This window comes from Leptodactylus fuscus, chromosome 7 (assembly GCF_031893055.1).
Source record: "Leptodactylus fuscus isolate aLepFus1 chromosome 7, aLepFus1.hap2, whole genome shotgun sequence".
NCBI classification, from domain to species: Eukaryota; Metazoa; Chordata; class Amphibia; order Anura; family Leptodactylidae; genus Leptodactylus; species Leptodactylus fuscus.
In genome coordinates, this window is record NC_134271.1 from 154996698 (window position 1) to 155020411 (window position 23714).

At 43.5% G+C, this 23714-nt stretch overlaps 1 protein-coding gene across 1 annotated transcript in view; it reads left to right on the top strand.

Annotated features, from left to right (window-relative positions):
• KCNN3 (potassium calcium-activated channel subfamily N member 3) overlaps window positions 1-23714 on the top strand; it is a 128312-nt gene that overhangs the window by 96170 nt on the left and 8428 nt on the right. The window contains exons 4-5 of the mRNA XM_075283315.1: window positions 2079-2497; window positions 7371-7512. Coding sequence (XP_075139416.1) covers window positions 2079-2497; window positions 7371-7512 — 561 coding nt within the window. The remainder of the gene's footprint in view (window positions 1-2078; window positions 2498-7370; window positions 7513-23714) is intronic.

The following is a 23714-nucleotide window of genomic DNA, read 5'->3' on the forward strand; positions in this document are numbered from 1 at the left end:
ACTACTTTAATACTACTCCTATGTACAAGAATATAACTACTATAATACTACTCCTATGTACAAGAATATAACTACTATAATACTACCCCCTATGTACAAGAATATAACTACTATAATACTACTCCTATGTACAAGAATATAACTACTATAATACTACTCCTATGTACAAGAATATAACTACTATAATACTACTCCTATGTACAAGAATATAACTACTATAATACTGCTCCTATGTACAAGAATATAACTACTATAATACTACCTCCTATGTACAAGAATATAACTACTATAATACTACTCCTATGTACAAGAATATAACTACTATAATACTACCTCCTATGTACAAGAATATAACTACTATAATACTACCCCCTATGTACAAGAATATAACTACTATAATACTACTCCTATGTACAAGAATATAACTACTATAATACTACTCCTATGTACAAGAATATAACTACTATAATACTACTCCTATGTACAAGAATATAACTACTATAATACTACCCCCTATGTACAAGAATATAACTACTATAATACTACTCATATGTACAAGAATATAACTACTATAATACTACTCCTATGTACAAGAATATAACTACTATAATACTACTCTTATGTACAAGAATATAACTACTATAATACTACTCCTATGTACAAAAATATAACTACTATAATACTGCTCCTATGTACAAGAATATAACTACTATAATACTGCTCCTATGTATAAGTATATAACTACTATAATACTGCTCCTATGTATAAGAATATATCTACTATAATACTACCTCCTATGTACAAGAATATAACTACTATAATACTACCCCTATGTACAAGAATATAACTACTATAATACTACCTCCTATGTACAAGAATATAACTACTATAATACTACTCCTATGTATTAGAATATAACTACTATAATACTGCTCCTATGTATAAGAATATAACTACTATAATACTACCTCCTATGTACAAGAATATAACTACTATAATACTACCCCCTATGTACAAGAATATAACTACTATAATACTACTCCTATGTACAAGAATATAACTACTATAATACTACTCCTATGTACAAGAATATAACTACTATAATACTACTCCTATGTACAAGAATATAACTACTATAATACTACCCCCTATGTACAAGAATATAACTACTATAATACTGCTCCTATGTACAAGAATATAACTACTATAATACTACTCATATGTACAAGAATATAACTACTATAATACTACTCCTATGTACAAGAATATAACTACTATAATACTGCTCCTATGTACAAGAATATAACTACTATAATACTGCTCCTATGTACAAGAATATAACTACTATAATACTGCTCCTATGTACAAGAATATAACTACTATAATACTACTCCTATGTACAAAAATATAACTACTATAATACTGCTCCTATGTACAAGAATATAACTACTATAATACTGCTCCTATGTATAAGAATATATCTACTATAATACTACCTCCTATGTACAAGAATATAACTACTATAATACTACCCCTATGTACAAGAATATAACTACTATAATACTACCTCCTATGTACAAGAATATAACTACTATAATACTACTCCTATGTACAAGAATATAACTACTATAATACTACTCCTATGTACAAGAATATAACTACTATAATACTGCTCCTATGTACAAGAATATAACTACTATAATACTACCTCCTATGTACAAGAATATAACTACTATAATACTACTCCTATGTATAAGAATATAACTACTATAATACTGCTCCTATGTATAAGAATATATCTACTATAATACTACCTCCTATGTACAAGAATATAACTACTATAATACTACCTCCTATGTACAAGAATATAACTACTATAATACTACCCCTATGTACAAGAATATATCTACTATAATCCAAGCTGCAGGGACCTATATTGGTGGGAGGACTATTTGAGGAGCTCTTACAGTTTCCTGTAGTAATGTATAGACGGTTGTCCTGTGTGTATTATTATGTGTGTGTTATTATATGTTCGGGGTCTCTCATCAGACTTCTGTCTCTTCCTGTCTTTCCCGTAGTTATTCGTCATAGACAATGGTGCAGATGACTGGAGGATCGCCATGACCTACGAGCGGATTTTCTACATCAGCCTGGAGCTGCTCATCTGTGCCATTCATCCCATCCCTGGCGAGTACAAGTTCTTCTGGAATGCCCGCCTGGCCTTCTCCTACACGCCGTCCCAGGCTGAGGCCGACGTGGACATTATCCTCTCCATCCCCATGTTCCTGCGGCTATACTTGATTGCCCGGGTCATGCTCTTGCACAGTAAACTTTTCACAGACGCTTCGTCCCGTAGTATTGGGGCGCTTAACAAGATCAACTTTAATACTCGTTTTGTCATGAAGACGTTGATGACCATCTGCCCGGGCACTGTGTTACTGGTCTTCAGCATCTCCTTGTGGATTATCGCTGCGTGGACTGTGCGTGTCTGCGAGAGGTGAAGTAGCTTTGCTTTATTTTCTCAAATTTCATGTCATACTGTGTACTCCAGTCACATCCAGGCTTGGGATTGCATCATATCCCGGACTCTAGTAACAGCTAGAGCTGCAGTCAGAGATCTTTTGTTACGTCTATGCACCTTTACATTGTTGAATTTTTCTCCTAGGTGTGACCGATTATGTTGCCATAACAAAGCTCTGTGTGCGGAATTACGGTGTACTACAGGATTGCAGCACCTCAGTAATAATGGCGTTAATAAAATAATGATTTTTTTTTTTTTGATAAAAGCTATTTAGCGGGAGCAATTATTCCAGGCCCATTAGGTGCCTCCACTTTATGGCAGTGAAGAGCACACGTCCCCCTGTGTATAATCCCATCAAATAGATGGAAGTAATATGTTTAATGGACTGATGTTGATGAGGAGCGGAGATATGAAACTTGCTGATTTATTTGTCTGTGCTGCACCGGGTGCAGAGAATGCCATGTCTGCAGTAATACCGGGCACCGGGCCCCTGAGTGGTCGCCCATGGTGAAGAGAAATACCTCTAGATCAATAGAACTGACCGAAGGGCGGACCAGAGAACACAAGGCCCTGCTGGTTAACACTGGTATCTTAACCAGGATCCAGAGCCGGCTCCAGGTTTTTGTGGGCCCTTGGGTAACAAAGCGTCAATGGGCCACTTTTTGGCGCAACTCATTCCACAGCTGTTGTGTTCCTCTAAGAGTCGTCATAGCACAATCCGTCCGAAATTGGGTGTTTTGTCTTTGCTGTGGCACACCTGCTGGAATTGTCGTATAATGGCCCCATTATTGTGCTCACACTCAGAATAGTGACCCCCGTAGTGTGGCCTCACACAGCATAATGGCCCCCTTATTGTGACCACACACAGTATACTGTCCCCATTATTTTGCAAACATACAGGATAATGGCCCCCTTATTGTGCCCACAGAGTATAATGGCCCCCTTATTGTGCCCACACACAGAGTAGTGTTCCCCTTATTATTCCAACATACAGTATAATGTCCCCATTATTGTGCCCACACAGTATACTGTCCCCATTATTGTGCCCACACACAGTGTCGTGGCCCTCTTATTGTGCCCACACACAGCATACTGTCCCCATTATTGTGCCCACACACAGTATACTGTCCCCATTATTGTGCCCACACACAGCATACTGTCCCCATTATTGTGCCCACACACAGCATACTGTCCCCGTTATTGTGCCCACACACAGCATACTGTCCCCATTATTGTGCCCACACACAGCATACTGTCCCCGTTATTGTGCCCACACACAGCATACTGTCCCCGTTATTGTGCCCACACACAGTATACTGTCCCCATTATTGTGCCCACACACAGTGTCGTGGCCCTCTTATTGTGCCCACACACAGCATACTGTCCCCATTATTGTGCCCACACACAGCATACTGTCCCCATTATTGTGCCCACACACAGTATACTGTCCCCATTATTGTGCCCACACACAGCATACTGTCCCCATTATTGTGCCCACACACAGTATACTGTCCCCATTATTGTGCCCACACAGTATACTGTCCCCATTATTGTGCCCACACACAGTGTCGTGGCCCTCTTATTGTGCCCACACACAGCATACTGTCCCCATTATTGTGCCCACACACAGCATACTGTCCCCATTATTGTGCCCACACACAGTATACTGTCCCCATTATTGTGCCCACACACAGCATACTGTCCCTGTTATTGTGTCCACACACAGTGTCATGGCCCTCTTATTGTGCCCACACACAGTTTAATGGCCCACTTGCGGCCTCCTACAGTGTAATGCCACATTTGTGGCCCCCACACAATACAGTGTCCCCCTTGTGGCCCCAGACAGTGTAAGGTCACCTTTATGCCCCCACGCAGTATAATGGCTCCCATATGTTGCCATGCAATCTAAAGGCCCCCTCATTGCCCCACAAATAATAAGCCCTTGGCCGTGGAGAGTGAGTGGTACGTATATTATCTTTATTCCCCACTCTTCACTCCCTGAACTCCCTGCAGCCCACCCCTTGTCTGTGCTCTGGCACTGGAAAACATAACCCCGTCAGTGCCGGAACTGAAGCAAATACAGGGCGAGGAGCCCAGAGAGCCAAGAGCAGTAATAAAGATTCTGTGCTCGCTGCTCGCTCCCCGGGCTCTTATCAAGGCAATGAACGCTTCAATCGGTATTGATGGAAGTGCTCACTGTCCACCCTCAATGGACCCCCCGGGCACTGTGGGCCTCGGCACTTACCAGGGTGCGCCAGGTGCTGGTGCGGACTCTGCCAAGCATGCACCCATTAACTGCCAAGGTCCAGGGGCGATTGTGGCTCATTCAGGCTCTAATCCATTCAATACTTATGTAAGCCATGTAACAAGTAAGCGTACCCGCTCCGGAGGAAAGGCTGCCCAGCCTCCCCGAACAGAAACCAGGGGCTATGTGCCATTCACACAGTGCTGAAAAGGACTGTCAGACCTAAGCTTCCCTCTTCACAGTCATATACTGTACACCGTGCAGTGTAAAACTACTGAATTAGAGTTGAGCGATCAGGATCGGAAAAGATCGGATTCCGAACGGTGATCGAGTAAATTTCACGATCGCGATCGGAATTCCGATCCCTATCTTTTCTGACGGCATCGAGGTTGGAGGTTAATTCCCACAATGCTTGGCTACTGGCCAATCATTAGAGTTGAGCGATCTTGATCGAGAAAGATCGGATTCCGATCGGTGATCAAGCAAATTTCACGATAAGGATCGGGATCAGCTGGAAAATGATCGAAAATCAGATTTTAAAAACGATCCTGAAATCTCAAGACCGGCTTAACCCTACATTGAAGATAACCCAAGCCTCCTAGAAAATCAGCTGTTAATCTTTAGCCAATAAGCTTTTCGGGGGACCCAGGGTGTAGCTGCGCCTGACAGAGCTCCCTTATTTGCCTGTGGTTGTCACACTCTAATACAGAATGAGAAATCCCAACGTGCAGTGACCACTGGAAAAAAAACAGGTGCTCCGACAGATGCGGCCACACAAGGGTGCACCGAGCCGCACATTTGCATACAGATTAAAAAGTTGATTTTCTCGACAGCAAGATTACATTCTAATAGTCTTATAGTAAAGCCTGGAACACCAGGGCGGACAGAGTCCACAAAAAAGTGCTCCATATGTACACTCATTGACAAAAATAATACCGCACCAAGAACAGATTGTTGTTTGGTCCTGAAGCTTTCTTGGTGTCACTGCAATGATGATCTATGGAAGCGATGGCAATATTACAGCCAAAGGAGAAGGTTATTGAGCGTACAAGTGAACACAGGCTCTAGGACCCTGTTAGTGCCTCTAGCCTGGATACAAGATGAGATACGGCAGGACATGGAGGTATACAGGTTATTTCCCACACATGTTACAGCTGGGCCTGTACACTTTGCACACTCATAGGTTGATGACGTCCAAGCTGGTCCCATTAATGGTGGATTGGTGATAAATCTGGTGACCGGGCAGAACCAGGAAGTGTTGTAATCTGTTGGAGACATCCCTTGGGAACCCTTGTGTGTGGGGTGAGCATTATCCTACTGGTACCAGTCGTCCAATTTGCCATGAGAGACAATACATGCGGCAGTGTCAGGATGTCCTGTACATATCACTGAGCTGTTAGTGTCCTTGTATCACTGCTAGGAATGACCAACTGTCCTATGTGATGGCCGCCACGTCATCACAACAACCCAGCCATGGTCCGATCCCAAAGAGAACACTACTCCCAACACTTCCTAGGAACTAGGTCAGAACCACCTAGATGATATGTGAAAACAATAGTCGAAGCATGTCTAGTGGTCAACTATCTCTCATCAAAAGGTACACTACCCAAAAGTAGCCTTTTTTTATAGGATAAGGGGAAGCATTTTTAGGCTGAGGCCCAACATTGTGGAAACACAGCTTTTAGAGTTGTAGATTTTGCTGCCAAAGCCAAGAATGGCTACAAAAGGAATGGACAATATAAAGGGAGTTCTTATACTTCTCCCTTCTGTTCAACCCATTCCCGGTTTTGGCACAAAAAAACCCAAATAACAAAAAGAGCTGCGATTTCGCAACGCGGGGCCTTAGCCTTAAACCCTCTTGTGGCAAGACCCAGAGAGACACACAAAATTTTACAAAAATATCGCCAATGCCAACATCTAAACAATTACAAGCACCAGGGATACTATACTCGGTAGTATTTATTTTGAGGCGGGGCCCTTTAAATCCAAAATGATTTTCCAGAGCATGAAAATGGTTGTAAACAAGATTACGGATTACCCACAGTGTCACTGGTGAGGCAGCCGGGCGGAAAATGATCTTTGAAATCCTCTAGGGCAATAAGAGGCCCATTCAGTATTCGTAACGTGTCCTTCCATCTCCAATGTCGCCTGCGACCATCAGTCACATGACGCAGTGATACATTTACTGAGTAAGAAATCTGATTAACAGGCGGTGTGACAATTATCACCGCCGGGAAAATCCACACTTGTTTGGAATTACTGCAATATATAAATCCTGTCCTTCCATGGAACGTTTACTAATAACCAAAGACTGTGATGGAAAAATCTATGAAAAACCGTCTGCTGCGTGTGACTACCGAAAGCAATAGCGAGGAAACAGAAGGTGTGACTGGGTCTGTAGATAGCATGTCACCTCACATGGACATCATCTGGGATGAATGACCATGACAGTGATCAGAGATGGATCATAGCTAGATGAAGCCAATTCCAAGAGTAGGTAATACCAAGTAACTGGACGCCATGTTCTAATGTGACCTTGTTTGTCTCCTCTGCAGGTATTACGACCAATGAGACATAATGTGACTTTGTCTGTCTCCATTGTAGGTATCACGACCAGCAGGACGTCACCAGCAACTTTCTAGGAGCCATGTGGTTGATTTCCATAACGTTCCTCTCAATCGGTTATGGTGACATGGTGCCAAACACCTACTGTGGGAAGGGAGTTTGCCTGCTAACCGGCATCATGGTAAGACACAAAAACAAGAGTTGCCATGGCATACGCAAAATATCCATTTAAGGAACCGTTATGGGGTCTGTCAAACCCCTTTGAGCGTCTACTGAAATAAAATCCCTTTTTGCTAGATTTTCGTTATGCAAATCTTCTTTCAAAGTTCTTTTATCTTCCTGCATATCTACCAAAATAAAAAACCCTGAACTTAAAACCCCCCCAAAAATGTTGATGGTGGCATTGTCTCCCATGTGGGTCTCCTCTTTCCAATGTAATATACACTCACTGGCCACTTTATTAGGTACACCTGTCCAACTGCTCGTTAACACTTAATTTCTAATCAGCCAATCACATGGCGGCAACTCAGTGCATTTCGGCATGTAGACATGGTCAAGACAATCTCCTGCAGTTCAAACCGAGCATCAGTATGGGGAAGAAAGGTGATTTGAGTGCCTTTGAACGTGGCATGGTTGTTGGTGCCAGAAGGGCTGGTCTGAGTATTTCAGAAACTGCTGATCTACTGGGATTTTCACGCACAACCATCTCTAGGGTTTACAGAGAATGGTCCGAAAAAGAAAAAACATCCAGTGAGCGGCAGTTCTGTGGGGGGCGGAAATGCGTTGTTGATGCCAGAGGTCAGAGGAGAATGGCCAGACTGGTTTGAGCTGATAGAAAGGCATCAGTGACTCAAATAGCCACCCGTTACAACCAAGGTAGCCAGAAGAGCATCTCTGAACGCCGCACAGTACGTCCAACTTTGAGGCTACAGATGGGCTACAGCAGCAGAAGACCACACCGGGGGCCACTCCTTTCAGCTAAGAACAGGAAACTGAGGCTACAATTTGCACAAGCTCATCGAAATTGGACAATTGAAGATTGGAAAAACGTTGCCTGGTCTGATGAGTCTCGATTTCTGCTGCGACATTCGGATGGTAGGGTCAGAATTTGGCGTCAACAACATGAAAGCATGGATCCATCCTGCCTTGTATCGGTAACGGTTCAGGCTGGTGGTGGTGGTGTCATGGTGTGGGGAATATTTTCTTGGCACTCTTTGGGCCCCTTGGTACCAATTGAGCATCGTTGCAACGCCAAAGCCTACCTGAGTATTGTTGCTGACCATGTCCATCCCTTTATGACCACAATGTACCCAACATCTGATGGCTACTTTCAGCAGGATAATGCAATGCCATGTCATAAAGCTGGAATCATCTCAGACTGGTTTCTTGAACATGACAATGAGTTCACTGTACTCCAATGGCCTCCACAGTCACCAGATCTCAATCCAATAGAGGAGCATCTTTGGGATGTGGTGGAACGGGAGATTCGCATCACGGATGTGCAGCCGACAAATCTGCGACTGCAACTGTGTGATGCCATCATGTCAATATGGAGCAAAATCTCTGAGGAATGCTTCCAGCACCTTGTTGTATCTATGCCACGAAGAATTGAGGCAGTTCTGAAGGCAAAAGGGGGTCCAACCCGTTACTAGCATGGTGTACCTAATAAAGTGGCCGGTGAGTGTATATTCCCAAAGTAAAGCTCATGCGTTAGGACTCTTGTAAAATACAGCAGGTGCAAAGGTTCTGTTAGACTTGCTTAGTGTCCGAGGCAGGCTGAGGATAACCGACAATCGATAATGAACACTTTGGTCGGTGACTGTTCAGAACATGATCGATGATGAACATATTGGTGGGTGATTGTTAAAAACGCGATCGATGATGAACATGTTGGTCGGTGATTGTTAAGAACACAATCGATGATGAACATGTTGGTCGGTGATTGTTAAGAACACAATCGATGATGAACATGTTGGTCGTGACTGCTAGGAATACGATTGATGATGAACATGTTGATCGATAATTGCTAAGAGTATGATCGATGATCAACATGTTGGCCTGTGACTGTTATGAACACAATTGATGATGAACATGTAGGTCGGTAACTATTAAGAACACAATCGATGATAAACACGTTGGTGATTGTTGGGATCATCCTTTTACACAGGCCGATACAACATGGTGGAGGGAACATCACTACTGTGACCATTTCTTTTTTTTTTTTTTTTAATGTAGATTGTGAGCCCCCACATAGAGCTCACAATGTACATTTTTCCCTATCAGTATGGCTTTGGAATATGGGATGGAAATCCATGCAAACACGGGGAGAACATACAAACTCCTTGCAGATGGTTTTTTGCCCTTGGTGGGATTTGAACACCAGGGCCCAGCGCTGCAAGGCTGCAGTGCTAACCACTGAGCCACCGTGTGGCCCCTACTGTGACCATTTCTATCCTATACAATTTTATTGCTTGTCAGTGGCCCATTCTTGTTTGCATGGGGCGATGTCCAGCCAAAAAACAATGGGGTACATTCATTAAGAACATGCGCCACTTTTTTTTTTTTTTGGTGTAAGGGCCCCTTCACACGGCGTATACGCTCACTGCTTTGGAGCGTGTAAACGTTCCGTAGCAGCGGCGTCTAAAAGCAGATCGCATTGTTTTCTATGGGAGCCGGCATACGCGCGCTCACCATAGAAATGAATGGGCTGCTTTTTCCATTCATTTCTATGGGGAGCGCGCGTCTGCCGGCTCCCATAGAAAACAATGGGAAGTGCTTTAGACGCCGCGACTATGGAACGTTTACACGCTCCAAAGCAGTGAGCGTATACGCCGTGTGAAGGGGCCCTAAGGGTCAAAAAACAGTGGTTTGTGACTTTAACACCAATTGTGATTAAATTTGTCTCAAAGTGGAAATGGCGGGGGTCATCAGTGGTTTTAGACTCATTATCTTTATACCACTTTGTGGTATATATCATGGAAGAAATCTACATCAGCAAGGAGGTGGCGTAGATTTTAGCCAAAGTTCCTGCTCTTCTGGGAGTGTGCACCTTGGCATGAATCAAGGGAATCTTCCACCACCAGTGCAGGGGACCTCAAAACCGGTGTACAATATTCTGGTCCATTAATTTTACATGACGCATAAAAGATGCATCTGCTCATTCATTGTGATCACCAGCACATTTACATGGGCGAGAGTTCCTTCAGACTGTTGTTGCCCTGAATTGGTCTATTCAATGGCCAACATAATGGGTCGGTTATAGGTATGTTCAGGTGGTGGATTCTGCCCTAAAATCAGTGACATATCTGGCCCTTGATTCTGCCTCCCAAAGTATTCAAAAAAAGCAAAAAATAAGAGTTCTGCCCGATCTTTCCTCAGCGTCCACAATTCGAGACGGCCTGCTCATAGGGCCCATTCATCTGGACCTAATCGGTGGTGGAAAGCCAACAGCGGAGTGCTGAAGATGAATCTGAGGTGTGAATGGAGCCTTACACCTGTTCTCCAATGGCACCTGTGGCTAGACGCTATCCAAACTTTTTCCAATTAAAAAATAATTCTAGGGAGGATTTTTAAATGGGAAATTGCTTGTATAAGGCTGTATTCACACAGAGTAACGCCAGGCGTTTTTTGTGTGCTTTTTGCACATAGCGCCGCGTTAACGCCGCGTATATGCGGCGTTAACGCGGCGCTATTTTGCGGTGGTGTTGACCGGCGTTAACGCGGCGTTAACGTGGCGCTATGTGCAAAAAACACACAAAAAACGCCTGGCGTTACTCTGTGTGAATACAGCCTAAGGGTGCATTCAGACTACGTAACGCCGGGCGTGTATGAGAGCCGTACACGCCGGCATTACGGCAGACTGCCGAACACTTCCCATTCACTTCAATGGGAGCGCTCGTAACAGCGGCGTTTACGAGCGCTCCCATTGAAGTGAATGGGAAGTGTTCGGCAGTCTGCCGTAATGCCGGCGTGTACGGCTCTCATACACGCCCGGCGTTACGTAGTCTGAATGCACCCTTAGGGTGCATTCACACTGAGTAAACGCTAGCTTATTTTGTAGAGTAAAATTACACTTGTAAATTTTGCTATCCCATTGACTTCAATGATATTTTTTTACAAGTGTAAAAATACGCCTGTAAAAAATACGCCTGTAAAATGTCATTGAAGTCAATGGGATAGCAAAATTTACAAGTGTAATTTTACTCTTCAAAATAAGCTAGCGTTTACTCAGTGTGAATGCACCCTAAGACCCCCCCAATGGAAACGTTTAGGACTCGACGTCTTTCTAACTTTATCGTTTCACTCTGCGTTGGACGAGGTGCGGGAGATGGAGCCTACTCAGTACAGTGATCGCTCGGGTATACTTCCACTGTGTCTTTGAAGGCGCCCCTCTTTTTTCGGTATTAGCGGTCTCAGCAGAGCCTGCAGTATATAATCAGCCTCCCGTTGATTAAAAATATCTTGTTCTAATTCCGGGCCTCCAATTATCTTCCCTCCGGATTCCAGCAGTAATTATTTTTGCAGCTTTCCTTTCGGAACTTGCCTTTTCCCCGTCACTCTCTTTTTCGCCCTCTCTCTCTCTCACCGCTTGTTTTTCTCCATTCCCGGCCCTGGAAATGCCCTGTGTCTTTCTTTTTTTATTGTATAATTAATGTCATTTTGTAGCTGAGTCATTTCATGTGAGGGTTTTCCCTTCCTTTCAGCCTTCTTTCCTCCGGTGGCTTCCCTCTCACGGATTTATTATTATTGTTTGGTGGGTAATGAGCCCTTAGCGGTAGGCCTTACAGCTGTGTTGCCATGGTTTCGGAGCAGGCCGCAGTGTCGCCTCTGCTATCTATCCCCGTGCGAAGTGGAACATTTTTTTGTCACATTGTAAATGGGCTTAATCACTGTTTTCTTTTCAATTTTCACTAGCAATGCAATTAATGTTGCCGCGCGGCGGTGCCGCTTACCTTCCCGCTCGCAGCCATTCTTTTAACATGGCTGGAAACTTGCTTCAGGTAAAGGACATATAAGATAAGGCTGCCATTGTTGTCCAGCTCCTTAAAGGCGACCCAGCAAGAAGAAGGCTCCATTCATGACACTTCACAGGCGCAATATGTTCAGAGATGTAATTTTTTGTAGCTGCTTTCTGATGAGTCTCAGGTCAGATGGGTTTGAGCTTTACTTGTTCACTCCTTATTTTCTTCAGAGATCAGTGAATATAAGGCGGAAGCTTATTTAGATTTTTATCATGTCAACTCATATGCAAAAAAAAGTCTGACCTTGTACTGATCCTGAGTTACATCCTGTATTATACTCCAGAGCTGCGCTCACTATTCTGCTGGTACAGTCACTGTGTACATACATTACATTACTTATCCTGTATTATACTCCAGAGCTGCGCTCACTATTCTGCTGGTGCAGTCACTGTGTACATACATTACATTACTTATCCTGTATTATACTCCAGAGCTGCGCTCACAATTCTGCTGGTGCAGTCACTATGTACATACATTACATTACTTATCCTGTATTATACTCCAGAGCTGCGCTCACAATTCTGCTGGTGCAGTCACTATGTACATACATTACATTACTTATCCTGTATTATACTCCAGAGCTGCGCTCACTATTCTGCTGGTGCAGTCACTGTGTACATACATTACATTACTTATCCTGTATTATACTCCAGAGCTGCGCTCACTATTCTGCTGGTGCAGTCACTGTGTACATACATTACATTACTTATCCTGTATTATACTCCAGAGCTGCGCTCACTATTCTGCTGGTGCAGTCACTGTGTACATACATTACATTACTTATCCTGTATTATACTCCAGAGCTGCGCTCACTATTCTGCTGGTGCAGTCACTGTGTACATACATTACATTACTTATCCTGTATTATTCTCCAGAGCTGCGCTCACTATTCTGCTGGTGCAGTCACTGTGTACATGTATTACATTACTTATCCTGTATTATACACCAGAGCTGCACTCACTATTCTGCTGGTACAGTCACTGTGTACATACATTACATTACTTATCCTGTATTATACACCAGAGCTGCGCTCACTATTCTGCTGGTACAGTCACTGTGTACATGCATTACATTACTTATCCTGTATTATACTCCAGAGCTGCGCTCACTATTCTGCTGGTGCAGTCACTGTGTACATACATTACATTACTTATCCTGTATTATACTCCAGAGCTGCGCTCACTATTCTGCTGGTGCAGTCACTGTGTACATACATTACATTACTTATCCTGTATTATACTCCAGAGCTGCGCTCACTATTCTGCTGGTACAGTCACTGTGTACATACATTACATTACTTATCCTGTATTATTCTCCAGAGCTGCGCTCACTATTCTGCTGGTGCAGTCACTGTGTACATGTATTACATTACTTATCCTGTATTATACACCAGAGCTGCACTCACTATTCTGCTGGTACAGTCACTGTGTACATACATTACATTACTTATCCTGTATTATACACCAGAGCTGCGCTCACTATTCTGCTGGTACAGTCACTGTGTACATGCATTACATTACTTATCCTGTATTATACTCCAGAGCTGCGCTCACTATTCTGCTGGTGCAGTCACTGTGTACATACATTACATTACTTATCCTGTATTATACTCCAGAGCTGCGCTCACTATTCTGCTGGTACAGTCACTGTGTACATACATTACATTACTTATCCTATATTATACTCCAGAGCTGCACTCACTATTCTGCTGGTGCAGTCACTGTGTACATACATTACATTACTTATCCTGTATTATACTCCAGAGCTGCGCTCACTATTCTGCTGGTGCAGTCACTGTGTACATACATTACATTACTTATCCTGTATTATACTCCAGAGCTGCGCTCACTATTCTGCTGGTACAGTCACTGTGTACATACATTACATTACTTATCCTGTATTATTCTCCAGAGCTGCGCTCACTATTCTGCTGGTACAGTCACTGTGTACATACATTACATTACTTATCCTGTATTATTCTCCAGAGCTGCGCTCACTATTCTGCTGGTGCAGTCACTGTGTACATACATTACATTACTTATCCTGTATTATACTCCAGAGCTGCGCTCACTATTCTGCTGGTACAGTCACTGTGTACATACATTACATTACTTATCCTGTATTATTCTCCAGAGCTGCGCTCACTATTCTGCTGGTACAGTCACTGTGTACATACATTACATTACTTATCCTGTATTATACTCCAGAGCTGCACTCACTATTCTGCTGGTGCAGTCACTGTGTACATACATTACATTACTTATCCTGTATTATTCTCCAGAGCTGCGCTCACTATTCTGCTGGTACAGTCACTGTGTACATACATTACATTACTTATCCTGTATTATACCCCAGAGCTGCGCTCACTATTCTGCTGGTACAGTCACTGTGTACATGTATTACATTACTTATCCTGTATTATACTCCAGAACTGCGCTCACTATTCTGCTGGTGCAGTCACTGTGTACATACATTACATTACTTATCCTGTATTATACTCCAGAGCTGCGCTCACTATTCTGCTGGTGCAGTCACTCTGTACATACATTACATTACTTATCCTGTATTATACTCCAGAGCTGCGCTCACTATTCTGCTGGTGCAGTCACTGTGTACATACATTACATTACTTATCCTGTATTATTCTCCAGAGCTGCGCTCACTATTCTGCTGGTACAGTCACTGTGTACATACATTACAATACTTATCCTGTATTATTCTCCAGAGCTGCGCTCACTATTCTGCTGGTACAGTCACTGTGTACATACATTACATTACTTATCCTGTATTATTCTCCAGAGCTGCGCTCACTATTCTGCTGGTACAGTCACTGTGTACATACATTACATTACTTATCCTGTATTATTCTCCAGAGCTGCGCTCACTATTCTGCTGGTACAGTCACTGTGTAGATACATTACAATACTTATCCTGTATTATTCTCCAGAGCTGCGCTCACTATTCTGCTGGTACAGTCACTGTGTACATACATTACATTACTTATCCTGTATTATTCTCCAGAGCTGCGCTCACTATTCTGCTGGTGCAGTCACTGTGTACATACATTACATTACTTATCCTGTATTATACTCCAGAGCTGCGCTCACTATTCTGCTGGTGCAGTCACTGTGTACATACATTACATTACTTATCCTGTATTATTCTCCAGAGCTGCGCTCACTATTCTGCTGGTGCAGTCACTGTGTACATACATTACATTACTTATCCTGTATTATACTCCAGAGCTGCGCTCACTATTCTGCTGGTGCAGTCACTGTGTACATACATTACATTACTTATCCTGTATTATACTCCAGAGCTGCGCTCACTATTCTGCTGGTACAGTCACTGTGTACATACATTACATTACTTATCCTGTATTATACTCCAGAGCTGCGCTCACTATTCTGCTGCTGCAGTCACTGTGTACATACATTACATTACTTATCCTGTATTATACTCCAGAGCTGCGCTCACTATTCTGCTGGTACAGTCACTGTGTACATACATTACATTACTTATCCTGTATTATTCTCCAGAGCTGCGCTCACTATTCTGCTGGTGCAGTCACTGTATACATACAATACTTATCCTGTATTATACTCCAGAGCTGCGCTCACTATTCTGCTGGTACAGTCACTGTGTACATACATTACATTACTTATCCTGTATTATACTCCAGAGCTGCGCTCACTATTCTGCTGCTGCAGTCACTGTGTACATACATTACATTACTTATCCTGTATTATACTCCAGAGCTGCGCTCACTATTCTGCTGCTGCAGTCACTGTGTACATACATTACATTACTTATCCTGTATTATACCCCAGAGCTGCGCTCTCTATTCTGCTGGTGCAGTCACTGTGTACATACATTACATTACTTATCCTGTATTATACTCCAGAGCTGCGCTCACTATTCTGCTGGTGCAGTCACTGTGTACATACATTACATTACTTATCCTGTATTATACTCCAGAGCTGCGCTCACTATTCTGCTGGTGCAGTCACTGTGTACATACATTACATTACTTATCCTGTATTATACTCCAGAGCTGCACTCACTATTCTGCTGGTACAGTCACTGTGTACATACATTCCATTACTTATCCTGTATTATACTCCAGAGCTGCCCTCACTATTCTGCTGGTACAGTCACTGTGTACATACATTACATTACTTATCCTGTATTATACTCCAGAGCTGCGCTCACTATTCTGCTGGTGCAGTCACTGTGTACATACATTACATTACTTATCCTGTATTATACTCCAGAGCTGCGCTCACTATTCTGCTGGTACAGTCACTGTGTACATACATTACATTACTTATCCTGTATTATTTTCCAGAGCTGCACTCACTATTCTGCTGGTGCAGTCACTGTATACATACAATACTTATCCTGTATTATACTCCAGAGCTGCGCTCACTATTCTGCTGGTACAGTCACTGTGTACATACATTCCATTACTTATCCTGTATTATACTCCAGAGCTGCACTCACTATTCTGCTGGTGCAGTCACTGTATACATACAATACTTATCCTGTATTATACTCCAGAGCTGCGCTCACTATTCTGCTGCTGCAGTCACTGTGTACATACATTACATTACTTATTCTGTATTATACTCCAGAGCTGCGCTCACTATTCTGCTGGTACAGTCACTGTGTACATACATTACATTACTTATCCTGTATTATACTCCAGAGCTGCGCTCACTATTCTGCTGGTACAGTCACTGTGTACATACATTACATTACTTATCCTGTATTATACTCCAGAGCTGCGCTCACTATTCTGCTGGTACAGTCACTGTGTACATACATTACATTACTTATCCTGTATTATACTCCAGAGCTGCACTCACTATTCTGCTGGTACAGTCACTGTGTACATACATTACATTACTTATCCTGTATTATACTCCAGTGCTGCGCTCACTATTCTGCTGGTGCAGTCACTGTGTACATACATTACATTACTTATCCTGTATTATACTCCAGAGCTGCACTCACTATTCTGCTGGTGCAGTCACTGTGTACATACATTACATTACTTATCTTGTATTATACTCCAGAGCTGCGCTCACTATTCTGCTGGTGCAGTCACTGTATACATACAATACTTATCCTGTATTATACTCCAGAGCTGCGCTCACTATTCTGCTGGTACAGTCACTGTGTACATACATTACATTACTTATCCTGTATTATACTCCAGAGCTGCGCTCACTATTCTGCTGGTACAGTCACTGTGTACATACATTACATTACTTATCCTGTATTATACTCCAGTGCTGCGCTCACTATTCTGCTGGTGCAGTCACTGTGTACATACATTACATTACTTATCCTGTATTATACTCCAGAGCTGCGCTCACTATTCTGCTGGTGCAGTCACTGTGTACATACATTACATTACTTATCCTGTATTATACTCCAGAGCTGCGCTCACTATTCTGCTGGTGCAGTCACTGTGTACATACATTACTTATCCTGTATTATTCTCCAGAGCTGCGCTCACTATTCTGCTGGTGCAGTCACTGTGTACATACATTACATTACTTATCCTGTATTATACTCCAGAGCTGCGCTCACTATTCTGCTGGTACAGTCACTGTGTACATACATTACAGTACTTATCCTGTATTATACTCCAGAGCTGCACTCACTATTCTGCTGGTTCAGTCACTGTGTACATACATTACATTACTTATCCTGTATTATACTCCAGAGCTGCGCTCACTATTCTGCTGGTGCAGTCACTGTGCACATACATTACATTACTTATCCTGTATTATACTCCAGAGCTGCGCTCACTATTCTGCTGGTGCAGTCACTGTGTACATACATTACATTACTTATCCTGTATTATACTCCAGAGCTGCGCTCACTATTCTGCTGGTACAGTCACTGTGTACATACGTTACATTACTTATCCTGTATTATACTCCAGAGCTGCGCTCACTATTCTGCTGGTACAGTCACTGTGTACATACATTACATTACTTATCCTGTATTATACTCCAGAGCTGCGCTCACTATTCTGCTGGTGCAGTCACTGTGTACATACATTACATTACTTATCCTGTATTATACTCCAGAGCTGCGCTCACTATTCTGCTGGTACAGTCACTGTGTACATACGTTACATTACTTATCCTGTATTATACTCCAGAGCTGCGCTCACTATTCTGCTGGTACAGTCACTGTGTACATACATTACATTACTTATCCTGTATTATACTCCAGAGCTGCGCTCACTATTCTGCTGGTACAGTCACTGTGTACATACATTACATTACTTATCCTGTATTATACTCCAGAGCTGCGCTCACTATTCTGCTGGTACAGTCACTGTGTCCATACATTACATTACTTATCCTGTATTATACTCCAGAGCTGTGCTCACTATTCTGCTGGTACAGTCACTGTGTACATACATTACATTACTTATCCTGTATTATACTCCAGAGCTGCGCTCGCTATTCTGCTGGTGCAGTCACTGTGTACATACATTACTTATCCTGTATTATACTCCAGAGCTGTGCTCACTATTCTGCTGGTACAGTCACTGTGTACATACATTACATTACTTATCCTGTATTACACTCCAGAGCTGCGCTCACTATTCTGCTGGTGCAGTCACTGTGTACACACATTACTTATCCTAGACTTATCCTCTATTATGCAGATACTGACTAGGCAGGGGATTCTGGGACATTTCAGCTCCTATCAGTCACGCCCCCCCCCCCCCCATTTATTAGTACAGGGATATACTGCTTGCTGTGTATAACTAGATGTCTGTATCTTTGAGGCCCAGTCTACCACCTGGACTGCACAGGCCTCATCCATGGTTCCTTACATCCTTTCATAGTGAGCGTCCTCGTGCCTTCACATCCCTTTAATTGGAGGTAGTATAAATTTTGTATGAATTGTCACCCCTCCGATTTCCTGACCTACTTATTGCTTTGCTGCAGAGCGTATACGAGAGCGTGCGGGGAATTCTGCAGAGATTTTCTGATGGTCGGACGTGCCATGAGACGCTCTGCGACCAGGCTTGGGAAGAAATCTCATTACCCTGCTGGCTGCGGACATGCGTTCAGGCGCTCTTCACTCCATTTAACAATTATAGAGACAGCGCGGTATAAACAGGGTTCATAATGGAGGCTTGTCGTCGCTTCCGTAATAAAATAATAATAATCGTAATATCCTTTATTTGCATGGTGCATTAGAGGTCTCTTCCATTAGGCCCCATAGATTCGCCGGAATTATTAGGCTTCTGTGTCCTCTTCTATTTCCACTTACTTTTCTGCCTGATCTAGTTCATTCATGAATAGAATTTTTAAGCTGCAGTTCAGACTGACAGAGTAGGATGGAAGGCGCAGGGGACTAAGAGTGACAGCTAGGGTTGAGCGATCAGGATGGGAAAAGATCAGATCCCGATCGGCGATTGAGCAAATTTCATGATCGTGATCGGCTGGAAAATGATCGGAAATCGGATTTTGAAATCTCAAGATCGGCTCAACCCTAAATGTGACTTTTCCCATAGAGAAGCATTGACTAGGGTTGAGTGATCGGGATCGGAAAAGATTGGATCCCGATCGGTGATCGAGCAAATTTCATGATCGTGATCGGCTGGAAAATGATCGATAATTGGATTTTGAAATCTCAAGATCGGCTCAACCCTAAATGTGACTTTTCCCATAGAGAAGCATTGACTAGGGTTGAGCAATCGGAATTGGAAAGATCCCGATCAGCGATCAAGCAAATTTCACGATCGGGATCGGCTGGAAAATGATCGGAAATCGGATTTTGAAATCTCAAGATCGGCTCAACCCTAAATGTGACTTTTCCCATAGAGAAGCATTGACTAGGGTTGAGTGATCGGGATCGGAAAAGATTGGATCCCGATTGGCGATCGAGCAAATTTCACGATTGCGATCGCCCGGAAAATAATCGGAAATCGGATTTTAAAATCGATCCTGAAATCTCAAGACCGACTCAACGCTAGTGACAGCCCCTGAACACATGGTGGATGTAGGGATGAAGTGCGATGATCTACTATACAAAAAAGGGGAGCTGTTTTTGTTGCAACAATTTACGGTCGTAGTTGTTGAACGCAGTCTTTACTTCCGGAGATATCAGGCACTTCAGGGGACCTATAGGTCCACCAGCAAGACCCCGTGGATGATATCAGGGGACGTCTCAATATCTTCCGGTATATAGAGAGTAGGACCTATAACTCTAAGGGTCTGATGGGATACAGTCCTACTGTTATAAAGTACAGTATACAAATAGATTATAAACCGGGGGAGGGGCAGATGATCCGCAGACAATATAACATGACAATTTGGCGCTTGACGTTCCCGTAATTAGGAGCGCACAAGAATGGAGCCTAATGAGAAGGAGGGAAACCAGACGGAAGCCTTTCAATGGGGACATAGAAAATACTTGGCAGGTTCAGAAGGGAGAGCGGCAGCAGCCAGTCTGTACGTGTCTATTTAAAGGACTGCGGCGTTCCGAGGCGATCGGGGTCTGAGCAGATGAGCTGTTTTCTATCAGGCTCATTCATCTGCTCATCACAAGTGTTTCCCAGTCACCCACAATGGTAAAAAAAAAAAAAATTAAGAAAACAAAAAAAAAACAACACACCACATAATGCGAATGGGACACAGCACCAAAATGAAGCGTTCGGTGAGGTCATCTCAGCTGCGGACCTGAACAAAGACAGATTGTTGCCTGGTCTTTCTATTTCCCATGGGAAAGTGACTAAAGAAGTGACCGGAGCCAGCAGCTGGCACCCTTATGGGCTGAAGTAAGCAGAAATTTTAATGTGCCCCTTTATTTGCCCCAAAATGCACCCTTTCCTGCTGGTTGGCCTCCTCCAACCTCATCATATCTCTTCCATTACACTTGACACCTATGTCTTCCATAAGATGGTGAATTCCACAACAAATAACCAATTTTCAGAATTTCTTCGTGGTTAGTCCTCTCCTACCACCACCTCCGACATGCCAGGATTTGCCTCCACTGAGCTATACAGGTTGGTTCTGCTTTCCCGGCTGGATGATTGGACGTTGGTTGTCGCTCTCTTACTTCCTTCCATATATCAGTGAGTTCTTCTAGGTTGGACAGAAGGCCCAATTCTTCCACCAGCTGCACACCAGGGTTATATGGAGTGGAAGTCGGAGCAAGTTTTAGTTGGAGTTAGAAAAAGTTGAAGCTCTGGCTTCACAATGAAATGGTTAATTCCGTATTACATAAATTATTGGTATCGTATAATTCCTGAATTAGAGGTTCTTCACTGAGTTGTCATAGGATATGGAAAAATGACTCGGAGATTTGGCCTACTGATGCCACAGCCCTGCTGCACATGGGCATCTTTGGTCCAGAAACTAGGGTCGTATATCAGCTGTATGTCCTGCAGTGAACTGTGTCCGAAGTCACAGTGTCAGAGTTAGCAATGCTGTGAGTTATTGTCCTATACCAGTGGTGGCGAATCTTTTTGAGACCGAGTGTCCAAACTGCAACCCAAAACCCACTAATTTATCACAAAGCATGTAACCTTAAAAATGTGCAGATCCACAATTGCACACAATTCCAGACCTGCAAAATATGGTCATATGAATGGACTTTATAGAACTTTTTTCTCCACTGTGATCCTCACACAGTACAATCTGCTTCACATTGATCCCCACACAGTATAATCTGCTCCACAGTGGTCCCCACACAGTACAATCTGTTCCACAGTGGCCCCACACAGTACAATCTGCTCCACAGTGGACCCCACACAGTACAATCTGTTCCACAGTGGCCCCACACAGTACAATCTGTTCCACAATGGCCCCCACACAGTACAATCTGTTCCACAGTGACCCGACACAGTACAATATGCCACACAGTGACCCCACACAGTATAATCTGTTCCACAGTGGTCCCCACACAGTACAATCTGTTCCACAGTGACCCCACACAGTACAATATGCCACACAGTGACCCCACACAGTATAATCTGCTCCACAGTGGTCCCCACACAGTACAATCTGTTCCACAGTGACCCCACACAGTACAATATGCCACACAGTGACCCCACACAGTATAATCTGCTCCACAGTGGTCCCCACACAGTACAATCTGTTCCACAGTGACCCCACACAGTACAATATGCCACACAGTGACCCCACACAGTATAATCTGCTCCACAGTGGTCCCCACACAGTACAATCTGTTCCACAGTGGCCCACACACAGTATAATCTGCTTCACATTGACCCCACACACAGTATAATCTGCTCCACAGTGGTCCCCACACAGTACAATCTGTTCCACAATGGCCCCCACACAGTACAATCTGTTCCACAGTGACCCGACACAGTACAATATGCCACACAGTGACCCCACACAGTATAATCTGTTCCACAGTGGTCCCCACACAGTACAATCTGTTCTACAGTGACCCCACACAGTACAATATGCCACACAGTGACCCACACAGTACAATCTGCTCCACAGTGGTCCCCACACAGTACAATCTGTTCCACAGTGGCCCACACACAGTATAATCTGCTGCACAGTGATCCCCACACAGTATAATCTGCTGCACAGTGGTCCCCACACAGTATAATCTGCTGCACAGTAGCCCACACACAGTATAATCTGCTGCACAGTTGTCCCCACACAGTATAATCTGCTGCACAGTGGCCCGCACACAGTATAATCTGCTGCACAGCGGTCCCCACACAGTATAATCTGCTGCACAGTGGTCCCCACACAGTATAATCTGCTGCACAGTAGCCCACACACAGTATAATCTGCTGCACAGCGGTCCCCACACAGTATAATCTGCTGCACAGTGGCCCCCACACAGTATAATCTGCTTCACATTGACCCCCGCATAGTACAATCAGCTCCACGGTGACCCCACACAGTACAATTTGCTCCATAGATGGGTGTCCAAAGAGAGGGCTCTGAGTGCCACCTCTGGCACCCATGCCATAGGTTCGCCATCACGGTCCTATACTGTAGTCATGATGGGACAGTAGTCCCATTTTCAGACAGGGCCTAACAGCACCATAAATAACTATGACACCATAAATCCAGGTATCCGGACAGAGGGCAGTCTGGGAAATAAGGTGATTTACACTGCAAATCTGCAACTGGAGTTAAAGGGGTTGTTCAGGAATTCGACAAACTCCAAAGGCAGGTGTAACATTGGAAAACATTGCCGGCCATAGCCCATTCGGTCCCTGAAAAAACATTCTCCCTATGTGACCGCTGCGGCTAATCAGTGGCCTCATTGGTTGCAAGAGAGAGACTGATGACATCACTCACATACTGGTGACATCACTCACATACATCGC